The 21823-nt window shown below is 34.3% G+C and overlaps 1 protein-coding gene across 2 annotated transcripts in view; it reads left to right on the plus strand.

Moving 5' to 3' along the window:
* The window catches only part of NIPBL (NIPBL cohesin loading factor), a 191280-nt gene that overhangs the window by 71765 nt on the left and 97692 nt on the right, over positions 1-21823 (plus strand). For both annotated transcript variants that reach the window (XM_019650739.1, XM_019650740.1), the window contains exons 2-4: positions 15253-15395; positions 17328-17493; positions 19421-19548. In XM_019650739.1, coding sequence (XP_019506284.1) covers positions 15332-15395; positions 17328-17493; positions 19421-19548 — 358 coding nt within the window. In that variant the 5' untranslated portion in view covers positions 15253-15331. The remainder of the gene's footprint in view (positions 1-15252; positions 15396-17327; positions 17494-19420; positions 19549-21823) is intronic.

Consider the following 21823-nt stretch of genomic DNA (forward strand, 5'->3'; position numbering starts at 1 on the left):
AGCGGCTGCTCAGCTCGGGCTGGCCTCGAACCGCTGTTGCTCAGAGCTCAAACTCTTGAGCGAGCTCTTAACCAACTGAGCCATTCGGCCGGCCCCTAAAATTTCTCTTCTTAAATATTTCTTTTAGGTACTTTTAAAATCAATCAGCTATCATATATTCTGGTGTCTAGTTAATATCCCAGGACTTTCTAAATCAAGAAACAAAATAAGAAAGAAAACTGTAAAAATGCTGTTTTGAGAGCTTAAGATTTAATTAAAGAGTTTGTTCAGGTGCTCTTGCTGTTTAATAGCGTTATCTTAGAGACTTACTATAATACACAAAGTCATTTGATTCTGTATTTCCATTAACCTACCTCAGGCTGTAGTTGCTGCTCTGTTTTCTTTTTAGTAATCTGTATTTCATAGGAAGTTTACTTCTGAGTAACTGTGATCATTAAGTTAATCAGAAACCCCACTTAAAATTTAAAAATCCATGTGTCCTAAGGAGAGATGTACTGATAATAATAGAATTTAAAGAACTAATTTTTTTTCCCATTCTATATACAGAAAGGATGTGGCATTTGATGTTATTAAACCTGTATTTTATGATTAGGTCATTAAACATGAGCTTATTAATTTAGAAAAATATACATTCTGATTTATATTATTCTAAATTTATATACTTATAGCCTGTAAAATGACATAGTGGCAGGGTTTACTGGAAATCATAAAAAAGTTACTGTAGTTAATGTGAATCAGAAAATCACTTTTCTCTGCTTATTACTTGTTTCCCTGTAATTTGAACTACTTAAAATAATTTTGAAATTTAGCTCCTTAGTAAGAAGCTGTTTGTTATTGGTTTAAATTGACTTTTAAAAGTTTATCGTTCCTGAAAGCTATTCCAATATCTTTTTTCACATTCATTAGTTATATTACTTAATGGTGATATTTGGTTCTTTTGAATTCTTCTGTGGGTTTTTAAACCAATTTCATGAATAGAGCCCAAGGGAAACATGGTGTCTTAGTTCATTTGGGCTACTTTAACAGAATACCATAAAGTAGTTGGCTTATAAACAACAGAAATTTATTTCTCACAGCTCTGAAGGCTGGGAATTCCAAGATCTAGGTGCCAGCAAGTTCAGTATCTTGTGAGAACGCAATTCCTTGATCATAGATTGTCATCTTCTTGCTGTGTCTTCCCATAGTAGAAGGGGCAAGGGAGCTCTCTGGAGTCTCTTTTCTGAAGGCACTAATCCCATTCATGAGGACTCCACCTTCATGACCTAATCATTTCCAAAAGGCCCCACCTCCAAATACATTGGGGATTAGGTTTCAACACATGAATTGGGGGAGGGGTGGTGTTCAGTCCATAACACATGGTTTAGTAGGAATAGGTCTGAAAAAAAGAAGACTTTAAGTAATGCTGATTTTACTATGAGACAATATTTTGCATCCAACAAAAAAGTTTTCGTAATTAAAAAACAAACAAAAAAACTGTTTATTATGGAAAGCTTTAAGTACATACATGCAAAGTAAACAGGAGAATATAATGAATGCCTAATACCCGTCACCCAGCTTCATTAATAATCAGCATGCTGTCATTTTAATTTCACCTATACCTCCACCCATTCTCCAAACCACTGCTCAATTATTATTATTACTTTTACAGTTTTTTGGAGTTTGGTAATATTTACGTGTATTGAAAACAAAAGTCTTAGCTTTACAGTTTTGACAAATGGGTATACTTTTGTAGCCAGCATCCCTTTATGATGTGGAACATTTTTGTCACACCAGAAAATAACTGCATACATCACCACCACCACCATAAAAGAACAAATTGATGATTGGACTTCATCAAAATTTCAAAAGACAAGAGACTAAAAATACAAGCAAAAGACTGGGATAAAATATTTGCAAAATACATATCTAATAAAGAACTTTTATCTCAAGCATATAAATCATACTCTCAGAAGTCAGTAGGAAAATTGCCAAGCTCTTGCTCTAGACCTGTACTTACTGGGATTTCAAAGCAGATGTTGAGTAGACAGTTGGATATATGAGTCCGGTGTACTAGGAGAAGTCAACGTAGGAGATACAAATTTTTGAGTCATCATCCTACAGGTGCTATTTAAAATCATGAAATTGAATGAGATCAATGACAGTGAGGACAGAAAGATGAGAAGGATCCAAAATAGGATTAAGGAGCAGCCCGTGTAGTATGAGGAAAAAATACACAAATATGTTGTTCTGGAAAACAGTTGTTTTCAAACGCAAGAGTGATCTGTGTTCAGTGCAAGGTCAATCAAATCAGATGAGATCTGAGGCTTGTCCAATGCATTTAGCAATGTAGATGCCATTACTAATAACCATGGCAACCCATCTAGTGGAATGATGAGAATAAAAACACGTCAAGTGTGGTTTCAAAAGAAAGTAGAAGAATTAGAGATGAATATAGACAACTGAAGGAATTTTGCTGTGAACGGAAGTAGAAAAATTAAGCAATTGTTGGAGGAGGACATAAGGGTCAAGATAAGTTTTTTGGGTTTTTTTGTTTTGTTTTGTGGGAGTAGAGGGAGTTATCAGCATCTAATTGGAATGACCCTGTAAGAGACAAAATTGATGCTATACAAGAGAGAAGAGAGTTGCTGGAATGATACTTTGTGGGTTAGGGCAAAAAAGGAATTAGTAGTGTAGATTATGCATAAATAGTCAGGATTTTTTTGCGCATTTTATGTGTACTTCTTCTCAATTGCTCTTTTAGGTACTTTAAGTAATGATCTGTTTTTGTGTAATTGCCAATTTTACAGGGGGCAAACTGAGGCACAGGTGGTTAAGTTACTTCTCTAAAGTCGCATAGTAATATGAAGAGCTAGGGTTTGAATCAAGTTAGTCTGACTCCACAATTCATACTTCTATGTTCTTTTTTTATTATTTTTAAAGATTTTTATTAAATTATAGTTAACATACAATATTATATTAGTTTCAGGTATACACAAGAGTTATTCAGTATTTATATACCTAAAGATGTGATCACCACAATAAGTCCAGCAACCATCTGACACCATACCACACTATAACAATATTATTGATTATATTTTCTATGCTGTATATATTACATCCACCAGACTTATTTGTTTTATACCTGGAAATTTGAACCTCTAATTTCCCTATTCCTCCCCTTTTTAAATTTTCAATTACAGTTGACATTCAATATTATTTTATATTACTTTCAGGTGTACAGCATAGTGGTTAGGATTTATATGAGAAGTGATTCATTCCCCTGACTAGTATCCACCTAGCACTATACATAGTTATTACCGTATTACTGACTGTATTCCCTATGCTTTACTTTACATCCCCATGACTATTTTGTAACTACCAATTTATATTTCTTAATCCCTCACACTTTTCCACCCTGCCCATAACCCCCCTCCCATCTATCACCTCGATAAATCTAGTACCCATCTGACACCATACAATATTGAATATATCACAATATTATTGACTATATTCTTTATGCTATATCCTACATCCCCATGATTACTGTGTAACAGCTGATTTGCACTTCTTAATCCTTTCCCCTTTTTCACCCCCCCTCAAAGCCCTCTCCCAGCTTGCAACCATCAAAATGTTCACTGTATCTATGAGTTTTTGTTTTGTTTATTTTTTTCTTTAGATCCCACACATATAAGTAAAATCATATGGCATTTGTCTTTCTCTGTCTGATTTATTCGACACAGCATAGTACCCTCTAGGTCCATCCATGTTGTTGCAGATAGCAAGATTTCATTCTTTTTTATGGCTGAGTAATATTTCATTTTATATATATATATATATATATAATATATACCATCTCTTCTTTATCCATTCATTCATTAATTGACACCCAGATTGCCTTCATGTCTTGACTATTGTAAATAATGCTGCAATGAACATACGGATGCACACGTCCCATCAAAGAAGCATTTTGGGTATCTTCGGATTAACACCCAGAAGTGTGATGACTAGATCCTCCTTTCTCTCTTGTTATAGCTTTTGTTCTGAAGTCTATTTTGTCTGATAAAAGTATTGCTACCTCAGCTTTTTTCTTTTCTTTTTTTTTTTCATTTCCATTTTCATGAAATATCTTTTTCCATCTCTTTACTTTCAGTGTATGTGTGTCTTTTGATCTGAGGTGGGTCTTTGTAGACAGCATATGTATGGGTCTTGTTTTCTTATCCATTCAGCCACCCTTTTTCTTTTGATTGGAGCATGTAATTCATTTATATTTAAAGTAATTGTTCATAGATATGTAGTTATTGCCATTTTATTATTCATATTTTTATTTATTATTTTCATCTTAAAGAAGTTCCTCTAAGATTCCTTGTAATACTGGTTTGGTGGTGATGAACTCCTTTAGCTTTTCCTTGTCTGAGAAGCTCTTTATCTGTCCTTCAATTCTAAATGATAGCCTTGCTGGGTAGAGTACCTGTGGTTGTAGGTCCTTGTTTTTCACCACTTTGAATATTTAAGGCCAGTCCCTCTGGCCTGTAAAGTTTCTGTTTAGAAATTGGCTGACAGTCTTATGGGACCTTCCTTGTAGGTAACTAACTCTTTTTCTCTTCCTGCTTTTAAGATTCTCTTTTTGTCTTTAATCTTTGGCATTTTAATTATGATGTGTCTTGGTGTGGGCTTTTTGTTTGGGATATTCTGTGCTTCCTAGGCTTGAATATCTATTGGGTTGTCGAAAAAGTCATAACGAATTTTTCTATGTTTTTCATTGCAAAAATGCGTCATGACTTTTCCGACAACCCAATAATTCCTTCTCCAGGTTAGGGAAGTTTTCCATCATTATTTCTTCAAATAGGTTTTCAGTTTCTTGCTCTCTCTCTTCTCCTTCTGGTACTCCTGTAATGCAAATGTTGGTATACTTGATGTTGTCCCAGAGCCCCTTAAGCTGTCTTCATTTGGGGGGATTCTTTTTCTGGTCTGATTGGGAGTTGTCTGCTACCTTCTCTTCTGAATCATTGATTCGAACTTCTGCTTCATCTAATCCACTGTTGATTCCCTCTAATGTATTCTTCATTTCAGTTATTGTATTTTTTATTTCTGACTTTTTTTTTCTATCTCTATTTTTATGTTTCCTATCTTTTTGTTGAAGTTCTCCCTGAGATCATTGAACATCCTTATAACCAGTGTTTTGAACTCTGTGTCTGGTGGATTGCTTGTCTCCATTTTGTTTTGTTCCTTTTCTGGAGCTGTGTTCTGTTCTCTCATTTCAGACATGTTTCTTTGTCTCCCCATTTTGGCTGCCTCCCTGTGTTTGTTTCTGTGTATTAGGGTAGTGCTGCTATGTCTTCCGGTCTTAGTAGAGTGGTCTTATGTAGTAGGTGACCTATGGGACCCAGTGGTGCAGTCTCCTTGGTCACCTGAGCCAGGTCCTCTAGATGTGTCCCTTTTGTGGGTTGTGTGTGCCCTCCTGTTGCAGTTGAGCTTTGGTTGCTGTTTGCACATCAGTGCAAGGGATTCACCGTTGGACTCATTGGTTGTGAGGACTAGCCGTAACTACAGTGGAGGAATTGTGGTGCAGGGGCTGACCCTATGGAGCAGGATTCTCTTTCGCAGGACCTGCAGCCTGCTTACTCTGCTCTTTGCGTGTGTTGTCCTTGGAGGCAGCTGGGTGATGCTCCAGCTTGGTGTGAAGCTGGTCACTGGGTGTGACGGTCTTGGGGCCTCCTGGGAGGGGACCTGCTGCAGGCCAAGTTCAGCTGCAGCCTGTGCTCCACCCAGGGCCACTTGGCATGAGCTACAAAGCAGACCACAGATGGCCACCACTCACACTGTGCTTGGAGGTGCCTTGAGAGGCCAAGCTGCGAACCAAGGCCGACTGTTGCTAGTGCCAGGCTTGTGGCTAGAGGCATGGGACATACTGAAGCCAGATGCTGCTTGTTCGGGTTTTGAGAAACTTTTAAGAGATTTTGGGAAAGTCTGCAGCGTGAGCCAAGGCAGGCTTTCTGTATGGAAAAGCTGCTGGAAATGGCTTGAGTGGGCCTGCAAATTGAATGGGGCATGGTCTGAGACTCACCAGGGTGGGGTGAACAGAAGGTGTTAGCCAGATATGGCAGCCGCTGGCTCCTCTGTCTGGGAGAAAGCTACCCCTCCAGCCCTCACCCTATAGCCAGACACTTAAATTTCTCCCTTTATATATGTCCTTAGTGCCTTTCGAGCAGTACTGCCCCAGCACGAGCTCAGAGCTAGTGAATCTGTCAGGGAATAAGTTCGTGTGTAGGCCCTTTAAGAGAAACGCCTGGGACTGCAGCTGCCTTCAATCTCACTGAGCCACAATCTCTGCTGGTTTTCACATAGAAATTATGGGAACTTCTCTTCCCAGCAGTGGATCCCTGGGCTGGGGAGCCTGCTATGTGGCTGGGACCCCTCACTCCTCTAGGGGGGACCTCCACAGCAGAGATCTCTCTCCTTTAATGGTCACACGCAAGTGTAGGACCAGCCCATTCTGCATCTCTGCCCTTCTTACCAGTCTCAAGGTAGCTTCTTTTGCATGTCCTTAGTTGTAAGGCTTCTATTCAGCTAGACTTCAGGTGATTTTCAGTGATGGTTGTTCTGTAGTTTAGTTGTAATTTCAATTTGATTGTGAGAGTTGGTAAGCACAGCATTTACCTACTCTGCCATATTGACCAGAAATCCCCCTCTAAGTAATGACCTTAACCTGTTGAATTGGAAAATTTTTGTAAAGTATCTGAAACATATTCTCTTTGATCTCCCACTGAGTTGTCTTGAAGAATTCTTTGTTCCTAGGAACTATGTCATATAATGAGGATCAAAAAACAGTAGCCAGCATTTCTTGGAAAGATTCTTAGGGCAGCCAGATTCCAACCAGCTAACAGAACCAAGATGGCTAATAAAACTGTTACATACTTTAATAATTCAATATTAATGTAGAAGTCATGGTGTATCCAGGCTCCTCTTCTATTTTATATGTATCCAAAAAAAGTTTCCCTGTCTGTGTTCAAACAAAACATTTACAAACTTCAGGATTTACTGTTTTCTAATGGTGTTTAATAATCAGTTCAGGAGAATCTGGCCAACCTTTGATGGACCAGTAAAAAAAAGTGAATTAAAAATTTTTACAGTAGTTGAAAGTGTGCCCTCTTGTGGACTATTCAGTAATTTTACATAAAAATGTTTTCTCTCATATATCAGATTAAATTAATTGTGTATCATCAAATGTGTATGGTCAAAGTTTTAGACCTACCTATAAATGTTATAGTTCTTTAATACCTAAACCTCATTTAGAAAAAAAATCACCATGGATTTTACATTTCTAATACCATTGTATAGGAAATAGTTTCATGGTGTAAGTAAGTCTCAAACTTTATTAGAGGCTGAAGATATGCTGTTTCTTTTATACTGGAAAAGAAGGAAAATTTTGGATGTGGGGAGGTGGAGTAGGAAACCCAAATAACTAATAGCAGCATTTGGAAGTTTCCTCCATGGCTTCTCCGTAAAAAAAAAAGATTTTAAACAAATAGCAGGGCTCAGGATTAATTTTTCCTGATGCAGCTTGTATTTTTGCATATTTTGTTAAGATTAGATATCATGTAGCTATTCTGCAGGCCTCTGCAAGTCAATTCAACTAATAATCAGCAGGGACTTTTTAAAGTGACATGAGCTTTTGTTCAAGTTGATTTGTATAAAAATGCAGGTGAAATAAGAGTAAAGAAGAAAGCTGGTTATAGGATATAAAGTTTTACTAATTGTTTTACTTCTTAGTGAACATACACATATTCTATTAACTGCTTTTGAGATACCCTAAATCTCAACTTGATTTACTTATTGGTGACTTCTTTTTCTCTTCATATTACTCAATAATGTAACTATATCTTTCTGTTAAATATTATATTATGATAAAGCTATATTGTTGGGACACAAACATCACACACATTATTGATATCCAGCAGGAACTCTGAGCTCCAAAAGCAAAGCATATATCCAAAAGAGCTTTGTAGCTTTGTTTTATTTTGTGTTTTTCTTATTTAGTGGAAATAATTTAGAACTATAGAAAAGCAGGAACATTTTAAAGAATTGAGATTTTCACAGTGGGGCTGATTGAGAACTGTTTGTGTTAGAGCTAGGATTTGAGCAAGATCTTTTTGAAGTGTCTTAAACAGAATCTTGAATAGTAGGCAGTGAAAAAGAATATGAAGGTAAGCTTGACTAAAATGAAAGGATGCTACTGGAGAGGTGCCAGTCTCTAGGGAGTCACTGTTTCCTATTTAAAATAGTACACTGTACATTTATTTATTTACTTACTTATCCAGCTATTTTGGATTTATATTCCACCTATTTCCCAAAAAGAATTTGAGGCAGTTTATCTATTAAATGTAATATAAACTGAGATACTAAAAATATTCTAGTTTTAAGCCCTCCCTTTTTCCCTGACACAAAAATTACATTACCAAGGAAGAAGAGTGTGAATTAGCTAAATATTCCACATATGTAAAATTTTAGTTTATTGAAACTAGTATTATAATCATGTGAGATGATAGCATAGTGTAAACAATACTGAACTAGAAATCCAAACACTTGTATTCTAGTCTTAAATAGTTCAATTACTAGCTGTAAGACCTTGAACAAACACTTAGCTTCTCTGAGGAACAGTTTCCTTTACCTTTATTGGTTTATCTTTCTGTCATAGCAGTGTAGATGTTTCCCGGTTTTATGTCCTTCAGATAGGCATGAGAATGTAAGATTTGGTTAGAAACACCTGAGTTCAGATCCCAGCTCTGCTATATGTGCCATTTGTATAGCCATAGACACAGCATTTATGCTCTGAGCCTTCATTTTTGTTTTCCGTGAAATACAAATCATCTTCACAACCCTCTGCCCTTGGTATGATTAAGGGAAGGTATGTGTTTAATGTCTGGCACATAAGAAATGCTTTAAAAAAAAATCCCTTACCACCTTGTTACTATTATCAATCCTCTATGGATAACTTGCATGCCTATAGCTGTAGTTCTGACCACTTTTGTCAGTGCTGAATTTCCAACTTCCTGCTTTAGACATCTCCAACTAGATGTTACATTGGCATTTTAATCTGAATGAGTGCAAAATCAAACCATAATTAATTACGTGTCAATACTGCAGTATTCTTCCAACAACTTTCTGCATCAGTTCTCTCTGTTTACCACTCCCACCTCCTCATTATTTGTACATTACCCTTACTGAAAGTTTAAGTTCGCTTGTATCAAAAATATGAAAAAAAAGATTACCATTTCATAACAAACTCCTTTGTGGGCTCCAATTCACCTTTCTGGCCTTATGCTTTGGCAAGTGTTTGTGAACGTAGCCTGCGTATTCTGTTACCTAGCACAGTGCCTTCTTACAGTAGGTTCATTACATAGATTTCATAGATAACTGTTTGAATATCCAAAGAAGTTTATGTCAAATAGCAGCAACTATTAGAAGATTCATTTAATATTTTTACTTTTATACATAGTTTATATCATTGTTTTTCTGAATTGTAAATTAATATTCCAATAGTTTTTTAAATGCCCAAGCAATACAGATAGAAATACTACAAAAATAGGAATTCCCTCAGATCCCTGAATGCAACCCCCAACCATTATTAATGGTTTAAAAATATTTTCTTAACCGTTTTCTCTGCCTAGACTACCATTTGTATAAATGTATTTTAAACAAAAATGAACTTGAACTTTACACATTGATATTCTTTTAATTAGCAGTATATTTTCTGTATCTTTTCATGAATTTTAAGACTCTTTGCTGTTGTTTTTTTAAATTGATGCAGGTTGTGGAGCGATTAAAATGTGGAGTAGTCACAGTAAAATTGGTTTGGGTTTTAATTCAATGATTCTTTCCCTTTTCTCACCCTGGAAGATGTACCCCCTTTACAACATTCCCATGGCCAAACTCAATTCCAAAGGGTAGAGACTGTTTCCATCTTGTTAACCACTGTACTTTGCTTACCTAGCATAGTGACTGACACAGTGACACAAAATAAATGTTATTGGATGCATTATCATAAAAAGCTAAATACTATAGAAACATAGTATGTTCTTTTGGGTAGCATTTATAACTCAAAGAGTAGCTATATGGGGTTGGATAAACTACTGATCTAACCTAATATGACATTTTAAAACTATTTTAACTTTCAGGTAAAAGGAAAATGATTTAGTTGTCAAAGAAAAAGATGAAGCGGATTTTTATGCAGAGCAACACAAAGAAGAATTTAAAAGACTCACTTATTAAATTAAGGCTAACTGAATGGTTGCTATGGGAAAAATTATCAAGTTGATATCTTACGTTTAGTATACACTTATCTCATCATTGATATATTCAGAAATGGGGGAGATAAGGGGTTCTTGACAAGATTTATTTATTAAAATGTCATTGTGCTAGTTTTAGGAAGTTATGAACATAATATACATATAACCAGCGTATTTACTTATTCATTATACTCTTTTATCCAAGATGGATTTTCTTCAGGAGTTGTGCTTCTTGCTGTGTAGTCTAAGTCAAGAAGAAAGTAGAAGAGTACTTGGGTACCCTAGAATTGTGAACTGAGTACTAAATGTGGTTATTAAGTAGTAAAGAGTCTGATTCCGTAAAGAGATAGTCACCCTACTTTTAGTTACATGGTATAGCTTGTACCATGAATGAATAACATTCATTTAAGTTTGATGTGTCGGTAAGGCTGTAAAATAATATTAGAAAAAGAATGAGACATGTCTGCATATTTGAAAGATTTCTAAGATAACATACATGACAAAAGCAAGATGCAGAAAAGTGTATAAAATAGCAGCTGGCGTTTATTGAACCCTTACTACATGCCCAGCTGAGTTTTAAATGCATTACATGTATTAAGTCATTTCATCCTTACAACAAAATTAGAAATAGTAGTTTTACCTGCCTCATGTTACAGAGATGAGGAAACTGAAATACAGAGTGAGTGATTCAGTAACTTTTTCCAAGGTTATGTAGTAAGTAAAGGAGCTTGGATTTAAACCCAGGCAGCTATTTTCTTCCTTGACTATATGTATATTGTGACTATCTCCTTTCTTCACATCTGTATTGATTGTACAACATGATTTTTAATTGATGCATAGTAATCTTTCATGGATGTAACATCATTTATTACACCAAAAATGTTAAGCTAATACTTTTTTAGTTGTTATATAAAGTGTCTATGTGCCAGAGAGCTTCAGTTTGACTCCTGCTGTATGACCTTAGGCAAGTTACTTATCCTCTCTGTATGTCAGTTTCCTCATTAAATAAAACTGGATTATTAGTACCTCAGTGTCAAAGAATGGATGAGAGTACATTTAAAGTGTTTGTAACTGATTTTTATTATATAGTAGGTGCTCGACAAATGTTAGGTATCATTTCTACCAGTTTTCCATTATTAAAAAAGTGAAATTGTTGAGACAAGATTATACATATTTTTTTGGCTATAGGATACAAAGTGGCTGTCCAGGAATGTTTATCTACCATCAGAATATGAGAGTTCCTTTTAGTCCAAATCCATCCCAATTTGAATATTATTATTATAACTTCTACCAGTACTGTTTTTAATTGCATTTCTTTTGTTTGCATGCAGAATCATAAATTTTGAAGTGAAATTAAATGAACAAAGAACTAAGGTCTTTAAAAATCTTGGCAAGTGCTTAGAAGTTCCCTTCAGACTCATTATAATGGGCTGAAATGAAAATTTACCATACTATCTTCCACTAATTAAGCGTTATTTTAATTAAACCTCAAGCCATTCTAAAATTAGTCTATAAATGATGTCTTACTCGTGTGTGTGTGTGTGTGTGTGTTTGATTTACAAGTTAGCTTTTCTACCTTTTATTGCTCATATTTATTTCAGCTTACTTATCATTTAAGTAATTGTAGGTGTGTGTGCCTAGGACTATTATATGTATTTGTAATACTGCAGTGCAACATATACTGGAATTTCAAATAAAAAATTATAATAGATCTTTCAGAAGTAGGGATTATTCACCTGTGTTTCTCTTCTGTTCCCCCCAAATGTGTGTTTTCCAGTTAGCAGTAACCCTGTTAACATTCTGAATCACTTACTGTATGCCAAGTAGTATATGAAGTGGTTTACATGCATTTATTTCATTCTCATCACCACTTAGGAAGTGGGCTACTTTTTTCACTCTTCCATTTCTTTAAATCTGCAAGTTTCAAACTGCTTTGCCCTGGTGACCCACAAAGACATTTCATCTTGACTCACAAAGCAGTGGTGCAATGTACTCTTATGTTTCTATTCCCTCCATCCCTCTTAATGTTGATCTCAACCCACTAAATTTATTTTATAATCTGCTAATTGTTCACCATTCACAGTTTTTAAGAAAGCACTGCCTTAAGTGACAGTTCCAAAGCACGCTTTATAATCTTTCCCATTTGGTTACCATTTCATTCAGGACATGTTATTCCCCAGAGATGACTTTCAGCTTTAGTTTCAGCAGTTTCATGAAAGACAGTGTACTTTAACACCAGGTAGACCGAACATTGCCCAATACAGAGCCAGAAATGCTGTGTCTAATTAGTTAGGGATGTATATATTCACTTTCAGAATTCTAGGAATGCTGTTTCTGGGAATGTTTGAGGGACGCTGGTCACCTTCCAGCATAAGGCAGCATCATTTCCACAGACTACTCATGTTCATCAAAATCTATGGCGTTATCTGAAACTATAAGTCAGTTTTTACCAAAGTTTTTTGCTGTTCTTCAAAATCTTGGATTCCAGTGAAAACAGTATGGTTTGGCAGTGAGGTATAAAAGTATTTGTCACTAGTCATCTTCCCAATCCATTCTTAAAGCACTTTAAACCAAACAAGCATTGTTGTTTCCCTTCCTTTCCCACTTAGAGTTTTGAGCTGACATTAGAGTATTCAGATGCCTCATTACATCACTAAGAAAGCAAAATTTTGTGGTTAGGTATATTAATCTTGTAATTCATATGTAGTAACTAATTATGTAAATAATTTTTAGTCTAAAAAAACTCCAGCCTAGGGTTGGGTCTGACTTACATGTTACCTGGGATTTAGGAAAACAATCAAGTCCGGTAGCCCCCAATAGAACCCTCTAGCATATTGTTTTTGTTTGTCTTTAGTAATGTTTATTATATCAACATTTCCATTTTTTCCCACTTAACAAGTGATAGTATATTGTTCTTTATGGGCTCCTATCCTTTGAATTAAATAATTAAACATGGTCCTTGTTACTTAATCTGCTTGAGTATGGCAATTTACATGTACAGCAATGAGTCATATTTGATAACAAGGTGTTTTTTGTGCTGTTTTGTTCGTAATTTGCATGTAACAATTTCCATCAATTATTAAGCATAAATTGGAACTTTATTAGCCTTAACTTAGAAAAAATTCATTGTGTTTTAGAGACTTCTATCAGGTTTTTAATTCTGATTTTTTTTAGTGCGTGATGTGATTGCTAAATATGCAGTGTTTCTTTAAATTTCTTTAGTGATGGTTAAAGAATCAAGTTAATAACTTTAAAGAGTAAAGTTCACAGTGAAGTAAAAGAACAAATATAGGATAGCCAAGGATATCTTTCCTGTACGATTTCCTGTGCCATTTCCTTTCAGTGGGCTTCTGCTAGCAAATTTTATGTCAGTCATTCATCAAAGGAAAGCAGTGTTTTTTCCTTGGCAAGCTACTGAAAAAAATGTACATATAAAGGTCATTAAACTATAAAGGAAAAAAAATGAAATGATTACCAAAAAGACAGGATAGTTATTACCTTTAGAAGGAACTAGGGTGCTAGCCTTCTAAATGATGGTTCTGTGGATACTTACTTTATAACTCTGTTAAACAATACATATATGTTTTTTGAAATTTTGTCTATATATCTTATATTTATAATAAAAGTGAGGAAGAAGAAAAAAACTTACTTGCAAAGTTGCTTTAAGATGATGTATGACTAAAGAGAGTTATTAGTGTTATTTCACTGTTTTTGAAGTTTACAGCTCTAAAAAACATAGTTTCTCTTAAAAGTGACGGACAAGCAAATAAACAACCTCAAGGGAAAAAAGAAAGAAACTGAAAATTACAATTCAGATTTCCATTTTAGCAGTATGTCTTAGTTGATGTGAAGTAGACCTCTGTTTGCTGATTAGTTTACAAAGGTTTTTAACAAAGGCATATCTTTGATAAATGTTGTATTATATACTTTTAAAATACGTTCTTACACAAGCACTGTTATAAGAAATACAAATGTTCCAAAAGCCACATGTTCAAATTAAGATGAGAAAAATTTAGGGACGTTGAACAGAATAATGGAAAAGATAATCAGAAATTTTATAAAATGTCTATACACACACACACACATAATTCTATCATAATAAAAACTGAATGCTTAAGTCAATTAAGTCATTGTATAGGAACATTAAATAGGAATGTTTAAAACACATGCCTTTCTCTGTCCTTTATGTTTTTATATTGATTAATATTAAGAAACATGTAGTGTTAGGAAGATATGGTAAGTACATGAACATTAAGTAATTGTACAAGAATGGAACAAGATAAGTTTCAAAAAATGCCACAAAGGAATACATAATTATTTATAAAGAATGTTGGGCAATAAATGTTGTCAGTTCAGGGTAGATTAAGGTAGAATAACTTTTGTCTGGCGTTTCATGAAGTAGTGGGAACTTACTATAGATCTTGAATTATAGAAATTGGACTAAAGTACAGATGGGGGCTACCTACATAGGGAGGTACAGTATGAAATAAATAAATGAGAAAACACAAGGTGGATTCAGGAGAGTTTGATCAGCTTGGTTGGAGAGGATGGTTTATGTAGGAGCGTGGTGAAAGGCATAGATGGAAAGTTGAAGCTAGATTTTAATGTGTTTTTACAATGGGAAAGAGTTACAGTGCTTTTCAAAATTCAGTATCCCCATCTAGTAATACATCCTGCTGCTAACACAGACTTGAGCCAGATTCTAACCTTTGCTCCACAAGTTGCTTTATATTCCCTGTAAATGAATTTTCTCATCAGTAAAATGCAGAAGATAATAAATAGTACCTGCCTTACTTGTTAGCTGTGAGAACTAAATGAGTTAATGTATGCAGAGCACTTGCCAGTGCCTAACATACGGTATATAGTATGTGAAAGATGGTATATAGGTTGAACAAAGCAGAATAACAGAAAAATTTATTTTTATAAGCATTTCCCTAATAGTAATATATTTGACATACTACAAGTAATTGTATCTTTTTCATTGCAGTGTTTGGGAAATGGGAAGTAATGACAGCTGGCACCTGAACTAAGTACTTTTATAGGCAACACCATTCCAGAACTTCAGGATGAATGGGGATATGCCCCATGTCCCCATCACTACTCTTGCGGGGATTGCTAGTCTCACAGACCGTAAGTTTGGTTAATTTATCTAATTTACATTCTACTCTGTGTTAATGATAATTTTTAGAGAGACTATCAAAAAATTATTTGTAGTATCATAAGAAAATTTTAGATTTTGAGTGACAAACATTTTTTTTTATTTATTGGCTAGTATGTGAAAGTAACAAAACTAGTGTAGTTAGCTAATAGTAGGTAAGAGCTTAATTTCTATTTCATCCATTAAGAATTCGTAGCATGTGTTTGTTTAAAGGTCTTACGTGATAACGGGATGGATACATGAAAAAGTAAAGACCAAAGAAGATGACACAAAGCATTAAGAAAAATAAAAACTGAAACATTGGTTTGCGTATAGGAACTAATATAGACTTTTTAAAAAGCACTAATAGAAATGGTAACTGAAACGGCCTTTCAAAGAAGAAAATTTGATCACCCAACGATCTATTAATAAGTTCTTAGTGATGGTTATTTTGGATGTCATGTTCAGTAATCTGTTGGAGTTTATCATAGATGTCAGCAGCATATTATACCCTGAACAGTTAAGTTTAAAAGAACATTTTCATTCTTTTGAAATTTATGTAGCGTAACACAATTTTTTAGGGACTTGTTCTTTTGGTAGGCAAAATGGTGCAAAAAGCCACCCACAATGTTAATTGCTATGTCATCTACCTGAATAAATAAAGGGAAATAGAGATGTGAGAGGGAAGGGTAGAAAGTGATGAGATGACATACTTTTCTTTGTATAGCATAATGCAAGATTTAGGGCTTTATAATAAATGAGCTATGAGTAAAAATAACTTGTGTTCAGTATCCCCAGAGTACTATTTTTCTGTTGTTAATTTCCAGTTAGTTTTAGTGGGGAAAAATAGGTAACAGTCTACAGCTTTGAGGTTAGGAAGCTAGCAGATTCATTTATGAAATCTGAGATAACAGGAAAGTAGCTGGTGGAGTTAGGATAACTCAGGTAAGAAAACTTTCGAAACTGTCTTTAGTTTTTATCACTTTCTTTTAGGTAAGGCATAAACTCATAATCTATAGGAGTGCAAAATCAGATACACTGCAGGGATTTCTCTTTGTCCTCCCATTATCTTAGCTGTAACTTATATTTTAAAAGTTTGTCTGCCCAATAAACCCTACTTATTAAGTGATAATTTGTTTCCCGGGTTTTTATTAATAAAAAACTTCTTTTTACCTATTGGGGCTGAGCACCATGATAATTATACTATGTAGGTGTTTAGAAATTAAGCAAAAAATAAAGACATTTTAGTTAACTTTCTTAATTTTCAGTTTAAACAAATTAATAAATCTCCTTTTTGTGAAGAGACATTAAATAGTTGAATTTAAACTACTGTAAAACATAGATGTCCTTTTGTTCGCTGTTTAGAATAGAATGAAGAAAGGAGAGAACTATTTAGGAATTTATAACTTAAAGCAAAATTCTAAGATATTCTTTTTCCTCCAGAATGCTATTCTATGAATGTTCTCTGGCTAAAGTGAGCTATTTATGTTTGTATAAATGTTTAAAAACACTTTATCTGGTGAAGAGTCTGGTATTGTTATAATATTTGGTTTATGTAAAAGTACTAGTGATTCTGATAAATCTTATAAGAAAAAATAAATGAGATTAATTAACATATTCTCAATTTTGGGAAGTTACTTCGTTTTAACCTTACCTTTTTGGCTATTACCTTAATAAAATTTAAGATAAGAAAAATCAGGACAAACATAAAGGAGCTGAATTTTATTTTCAGAGAGTAATGTAATCTACTTCAACTTTAGGGAGTTTAGAGATGATTAGGGTTTATTGAGGGAGAGTAGGAATGCCTTTTAATAATATGTCATGTTGATATTTATAACTTACTTTTAATCACAAAATATGTGTAAGCACTAAAGAGACATATTACACTCACTCAATTTCTAATAATCTGATTTTATTCCAAATAGTCCTGAACCAGCTGCCTCTTCCATCCCCTTTACCTGCTACAACTACAAAGAGCCTCCTCTTTAATGCACGAATAGCAGAAGAGGTGAATTGCCTTTTGGCCTGTAGGGATGATAATTTGGTTTCACAGCTTGTCCATAGCCTCAACCAGGTATCAACAGATCACATGTAAGTACAATCTAAAATAAAGTGAAAAGTATTGTTCTTACTAATAGAATCAATATTCCTGGTTTTACTTTTTATTTAAAAAAATTAGATATATAGTTTATTTTTAAAATATATCAATATCCAAATGAGAATGTAGCCTTGCTGTAATGAGATATTAATGAGAATTAAATAAGCCATGGTTGCTTTGAGACAATAGTTCTGGCCCATGGAGTTCTATGAAGATCTTTTCAACACTTTTGAAATAATCTTGGGATCCATCAAGATGGATCTGTGCAGAGGTCTAAAGTTGCTCTTGAAGCTATCTCCCTTTTTCCTGGTATTGAAGAGTGATTAGTTAGAATTCCCAGGCACTAGGGACTATGCCGCTAGCTTTATTTGGAATAGGCTCGCATGCTTTTCATGGGAAGTATAAGAAGATCAAGGACTAACTCCGAGAAAGGCTACTACAGAATTTGGGACTAATTTTTCCCAGGATTTAGTGTATAATCTGAACAAAGGTGTATTTTGTTTTCACACAGTAGACTTTTAAAAACAATATAAACTTAAATTATATAGTTCATTTATAAAATTTTTGCATGCAAGTATACTTTTTTAAATTTATTTTTTACTGCAAAAGCAGTATATACTTATAATATCATAAAAACACAAAAGTGTATACAAAGTTAAATCTCTCACACATATTCCTTTACATCCCATTACACAGTGGTACTCATGTATCTTTCTATTCTTTTTTTTTTTTCTTTTTTAATTTAAAGATTCATTATGTAGGGGGATGAGTATAAAGCATATTATAATGGAGAGGTCTCTGTCATTAGATGGAGTACATACTTTGGGGCCATTTTTAAGGCTGATGACTCTAAGGTGAAATACCAGGTGAATGTTCTGATAGAGAAACTGAGAAATGATTGATTTCTCAGAAATGATTACTTTCTCAGGAGGAAGTATAACACTGATATTTTGCCACTTCAGAAATCCAACAATGTCTAAATATTACATCATTTGTTATACCTGTACATACTTAATCAACAATTTTTACCAAATTTTACCTTTAAAGAAATAAAGGGAAATAGCATATACACAGTTATGATTTATTTTATGGAGAGCTACTTTAAGATTGCCCTCAGAAATTTATTGAATCTTATCTTTGGACACCATCTTTATAAATTTTTCTTATTAGATTTAATGAGTGGAACAATGACATGTAGAATGTAAAATTTAAAATGCTGCCTATATTTTATCATTTATCTTCTATAGTTATGCATTGAATTTGCTACTTACTTTCAAGTTTATTGAAAATTGTGATTATCCTTAACCACTGGCTTGTGCATTTTTTTTAACCTCCTGATGACTTTATTTGAGAAAAGAATATAAGGTGGAAAAATTAAATAACCTCTGGACCTTGTCTTAACTAATGTGGCAACATATTTCATTCGGAGGACATTCTCAAAAAGCCAGACTAACTCATATTCAGATGTAAGGGAGAGAATATATTCCAAGCCCAAATATCAACTTCTGTGCATAATTATCACCTCTGTACCCTTCCATCATTTTGAATAGTTTAGAGTAGACTATTTATTTTCTACATTGAAACTAATGTGAACATTCGTAAATAAACTCATAGTTCCATAAAATATGTTTTGAGCTTTATTTTCCTATTTGAAGTAAAATAAAAAAAATGTTGTCTTGTGAAAAACTCTCCTCTGTCATTTTTGATAATTCTATTTCTTCCAAGAATAGCAGCCTCAAAAATCCATGAAATTGTTAGACATACTGTGTGATTTGTTTTTATACCATAAGTCTTCTTGATTTTCTGCCTCAACCTTTTCTGAATATCACTAGTGAATTGCTATCTAACCAATGTAGAATAGTGAATACTTAACCAATCAATCACTATTTTAATTTTTGATATTTATTTTTTCAATGCCAGAGAGTTGAAAGATAATCTTGGCAGTGATGATCCAGAAGGCGACATACCAGTCTTGTTGCAGTCCGTCCTGGCAAGGAGTCCTAACGTTTTCAGGGAGAAAAGTATGCAGAACAGATATGTACAAAGTGGTGAGGTTCTTATTAATTAAATTTCGTAGTATATTTTTTTATGGGCCCGTATCAGAGTTTGTTTCACATGTAGTAATTTAATCGAAGCGTCTCCTTTAACAAGCTAGCTTACCATCTATGAATGCTGCATTGATAACCTTGCATCAAGCCAAGAAAGAAACTAAATGGATGTTAATATTCTTGCAGTTTAATGCGTAACTAAATTCCTTGAAAATTAGATAAAGCTTAAAGTGTATTTTGTTACATATTTCAGAATGTATTAGTTTACTCAAAGAACTTTATTGTAGAAAATTGTATAATTGGTATGAAAGAAGTGTTTTCATTAATCAAATTATAAAAGTATCTGCGGACCAGCCAAGTGGCTCAGTTGGTTAAGAGCTCGCTCAAGAGTGCGAGCTCTGAGCAACAGGGTCGCTGGTTCAATTCCCGGCCCAAGCTGAGCTGCCACTGAGCTGCCAACAGGTGGCAGGATGGCTCAGCTAAAAATAATTAATAATAATAATAATAATAAATATTTGCAGAGCTTTTCAACATACAGTAGTACGTGTATAAATAAATATACCAGGGCCGGCCGAGTGGCGCGATGGTTAAGAACTGGCTTGGGACTCCAGAGGGCCCCGGTTCGTCTCCCACATATGAGGGCCAGTGACGCTGCCCTCTACAGCTAAGATGCTGAACAACAGCTCAACCTGGAGCTGGGCTGCCATGAGTCGCCAGCGACGGCGTAGGCTGCAGCCCCTGTGGCAGTGGGTTGCCATGGGCTACCGTGTGTAGCCAGCAGCCGCAGTGAGCGGCCATCCAGAAGCCGGCTACTGATCTGCCTCGCCTGGGAAGAGCGCAGTGATGGTGCCAACTTGGGCCAGTGAAGCAACGTCCTCCACAACTAGACTGAAGAACAACAGAACTTGTCTGTTCCCCTTCCCCCAATTCCCCTTTAAAAAAAAAAAATAAATAAATATACCAGGTATTAGTATTGATGGTGATTATATTCATGGTTGTGTAGTATTTGCCTTAGAAACAGAAAATGGGTTTATAATAAGTTATTAAGGAAAAAAAAATCTATTCATAATAAGTTTTATAAAAATCATAAAAATACGATATTCAGCAGAAGTATAATTTTTACATAGTAAAACACTACCTTTGAGTTAGGTGCATTGTTCTGGCCTGAAGCTTACTGAATTTGGCAAGCCCAAGAATTTGCTTGGCTCATGATTAAAATATTGAGTTGTCAGAAAAGTCATGACGCATTTTTGCAACGAAAAACAGAGAAAAAAAACATCATGACTTGATCGACAACCCAATAGAAGGAAATAGTTTAGACATCTCAAGAAGGCCCAACTTAGTTAATTGATTAATCTTGTTTAAGAATATTGTGAGATTTATTAGAAACACCTCCATGAAGCTTCCCATTCCATCTCCTAGTTTTGTTTTGTTTTTAATAGTATCAGTTTGTTGATTTTGTATATTTGTGTGTAAATTCTGTTTTTATAGCACTTGTACAGTTAACCATCCATTCCTCAAAGTGAATCCATGGACATGCCTCTGCCCAATTCACTTTTCAGCAAATTAAAGGCAGGTATATAGGGCAAAATTGTATCTTCACCAGAACTAATAAGCTATTGTAGAATGCAGTAGCAGGAGAGAGATGTGAATGGTGAAAGGAAAACTAGAATTACATTTGCTCTGGGAGAATACTGGGAATGAAAGAAAAATAGATCGTTGATTGGAAAGAAAGACTAATAGGATAGGAGCATTTAGTATAGGATAATGTAACTATAAGATTGACTAAAGGAAGTCTTCCAAGGCTATTTATACTACATCTTGGTAACTTATATTTTTAAATATTTAATTTGAGTAGTAAATCACTCTAATAAAAAACTTTTAGAGTATTTACCTTTCAGACACATATTTTGTTTTGTACTACACATATATTTATTTTTTAGTCCAAAATGCTGTTGGATTTCTCCATATCCTACTTTGTAAAAACATAAACTAGCATTTAAAAATTAATTAATTACATGTTGTGAATTTTTAAATTTATCATTTTTTTAATGATACTTGGTTTTAAAATTTTTAAAGGTGATTTTTAGTCGCTAAGTGTAAATGTGAGTCATGCATGATGAAAATTTAATATGCAAATCACTTTATTTATACTTCTTTGGAGCTTTGAGGTTGCCAGAAAAGGCTATTACAATTTTATTTGTCCCTTTTTTATAAAGCCATTGCTTTCAAACTAGTAATTTCAGCTTGTGCTACTGATGACTGCTAGTTAATT

This window comes from Hipposideros armiger, unplaced genomic scaffold (assembly GCF_001890085.2).
Source record: "Hipposideros armiger isolate ML-2016 unplaced genomic scaffold, ASM189008v1 scaffold_146, whole genome shotgun sequence".
Taxonomy (NCBI): Eukaryota; Metazoa; Chordata; class Mammalia; order Chiroptera; family Hipposideridae; genus Hipposideros; species Hipposideros armiger.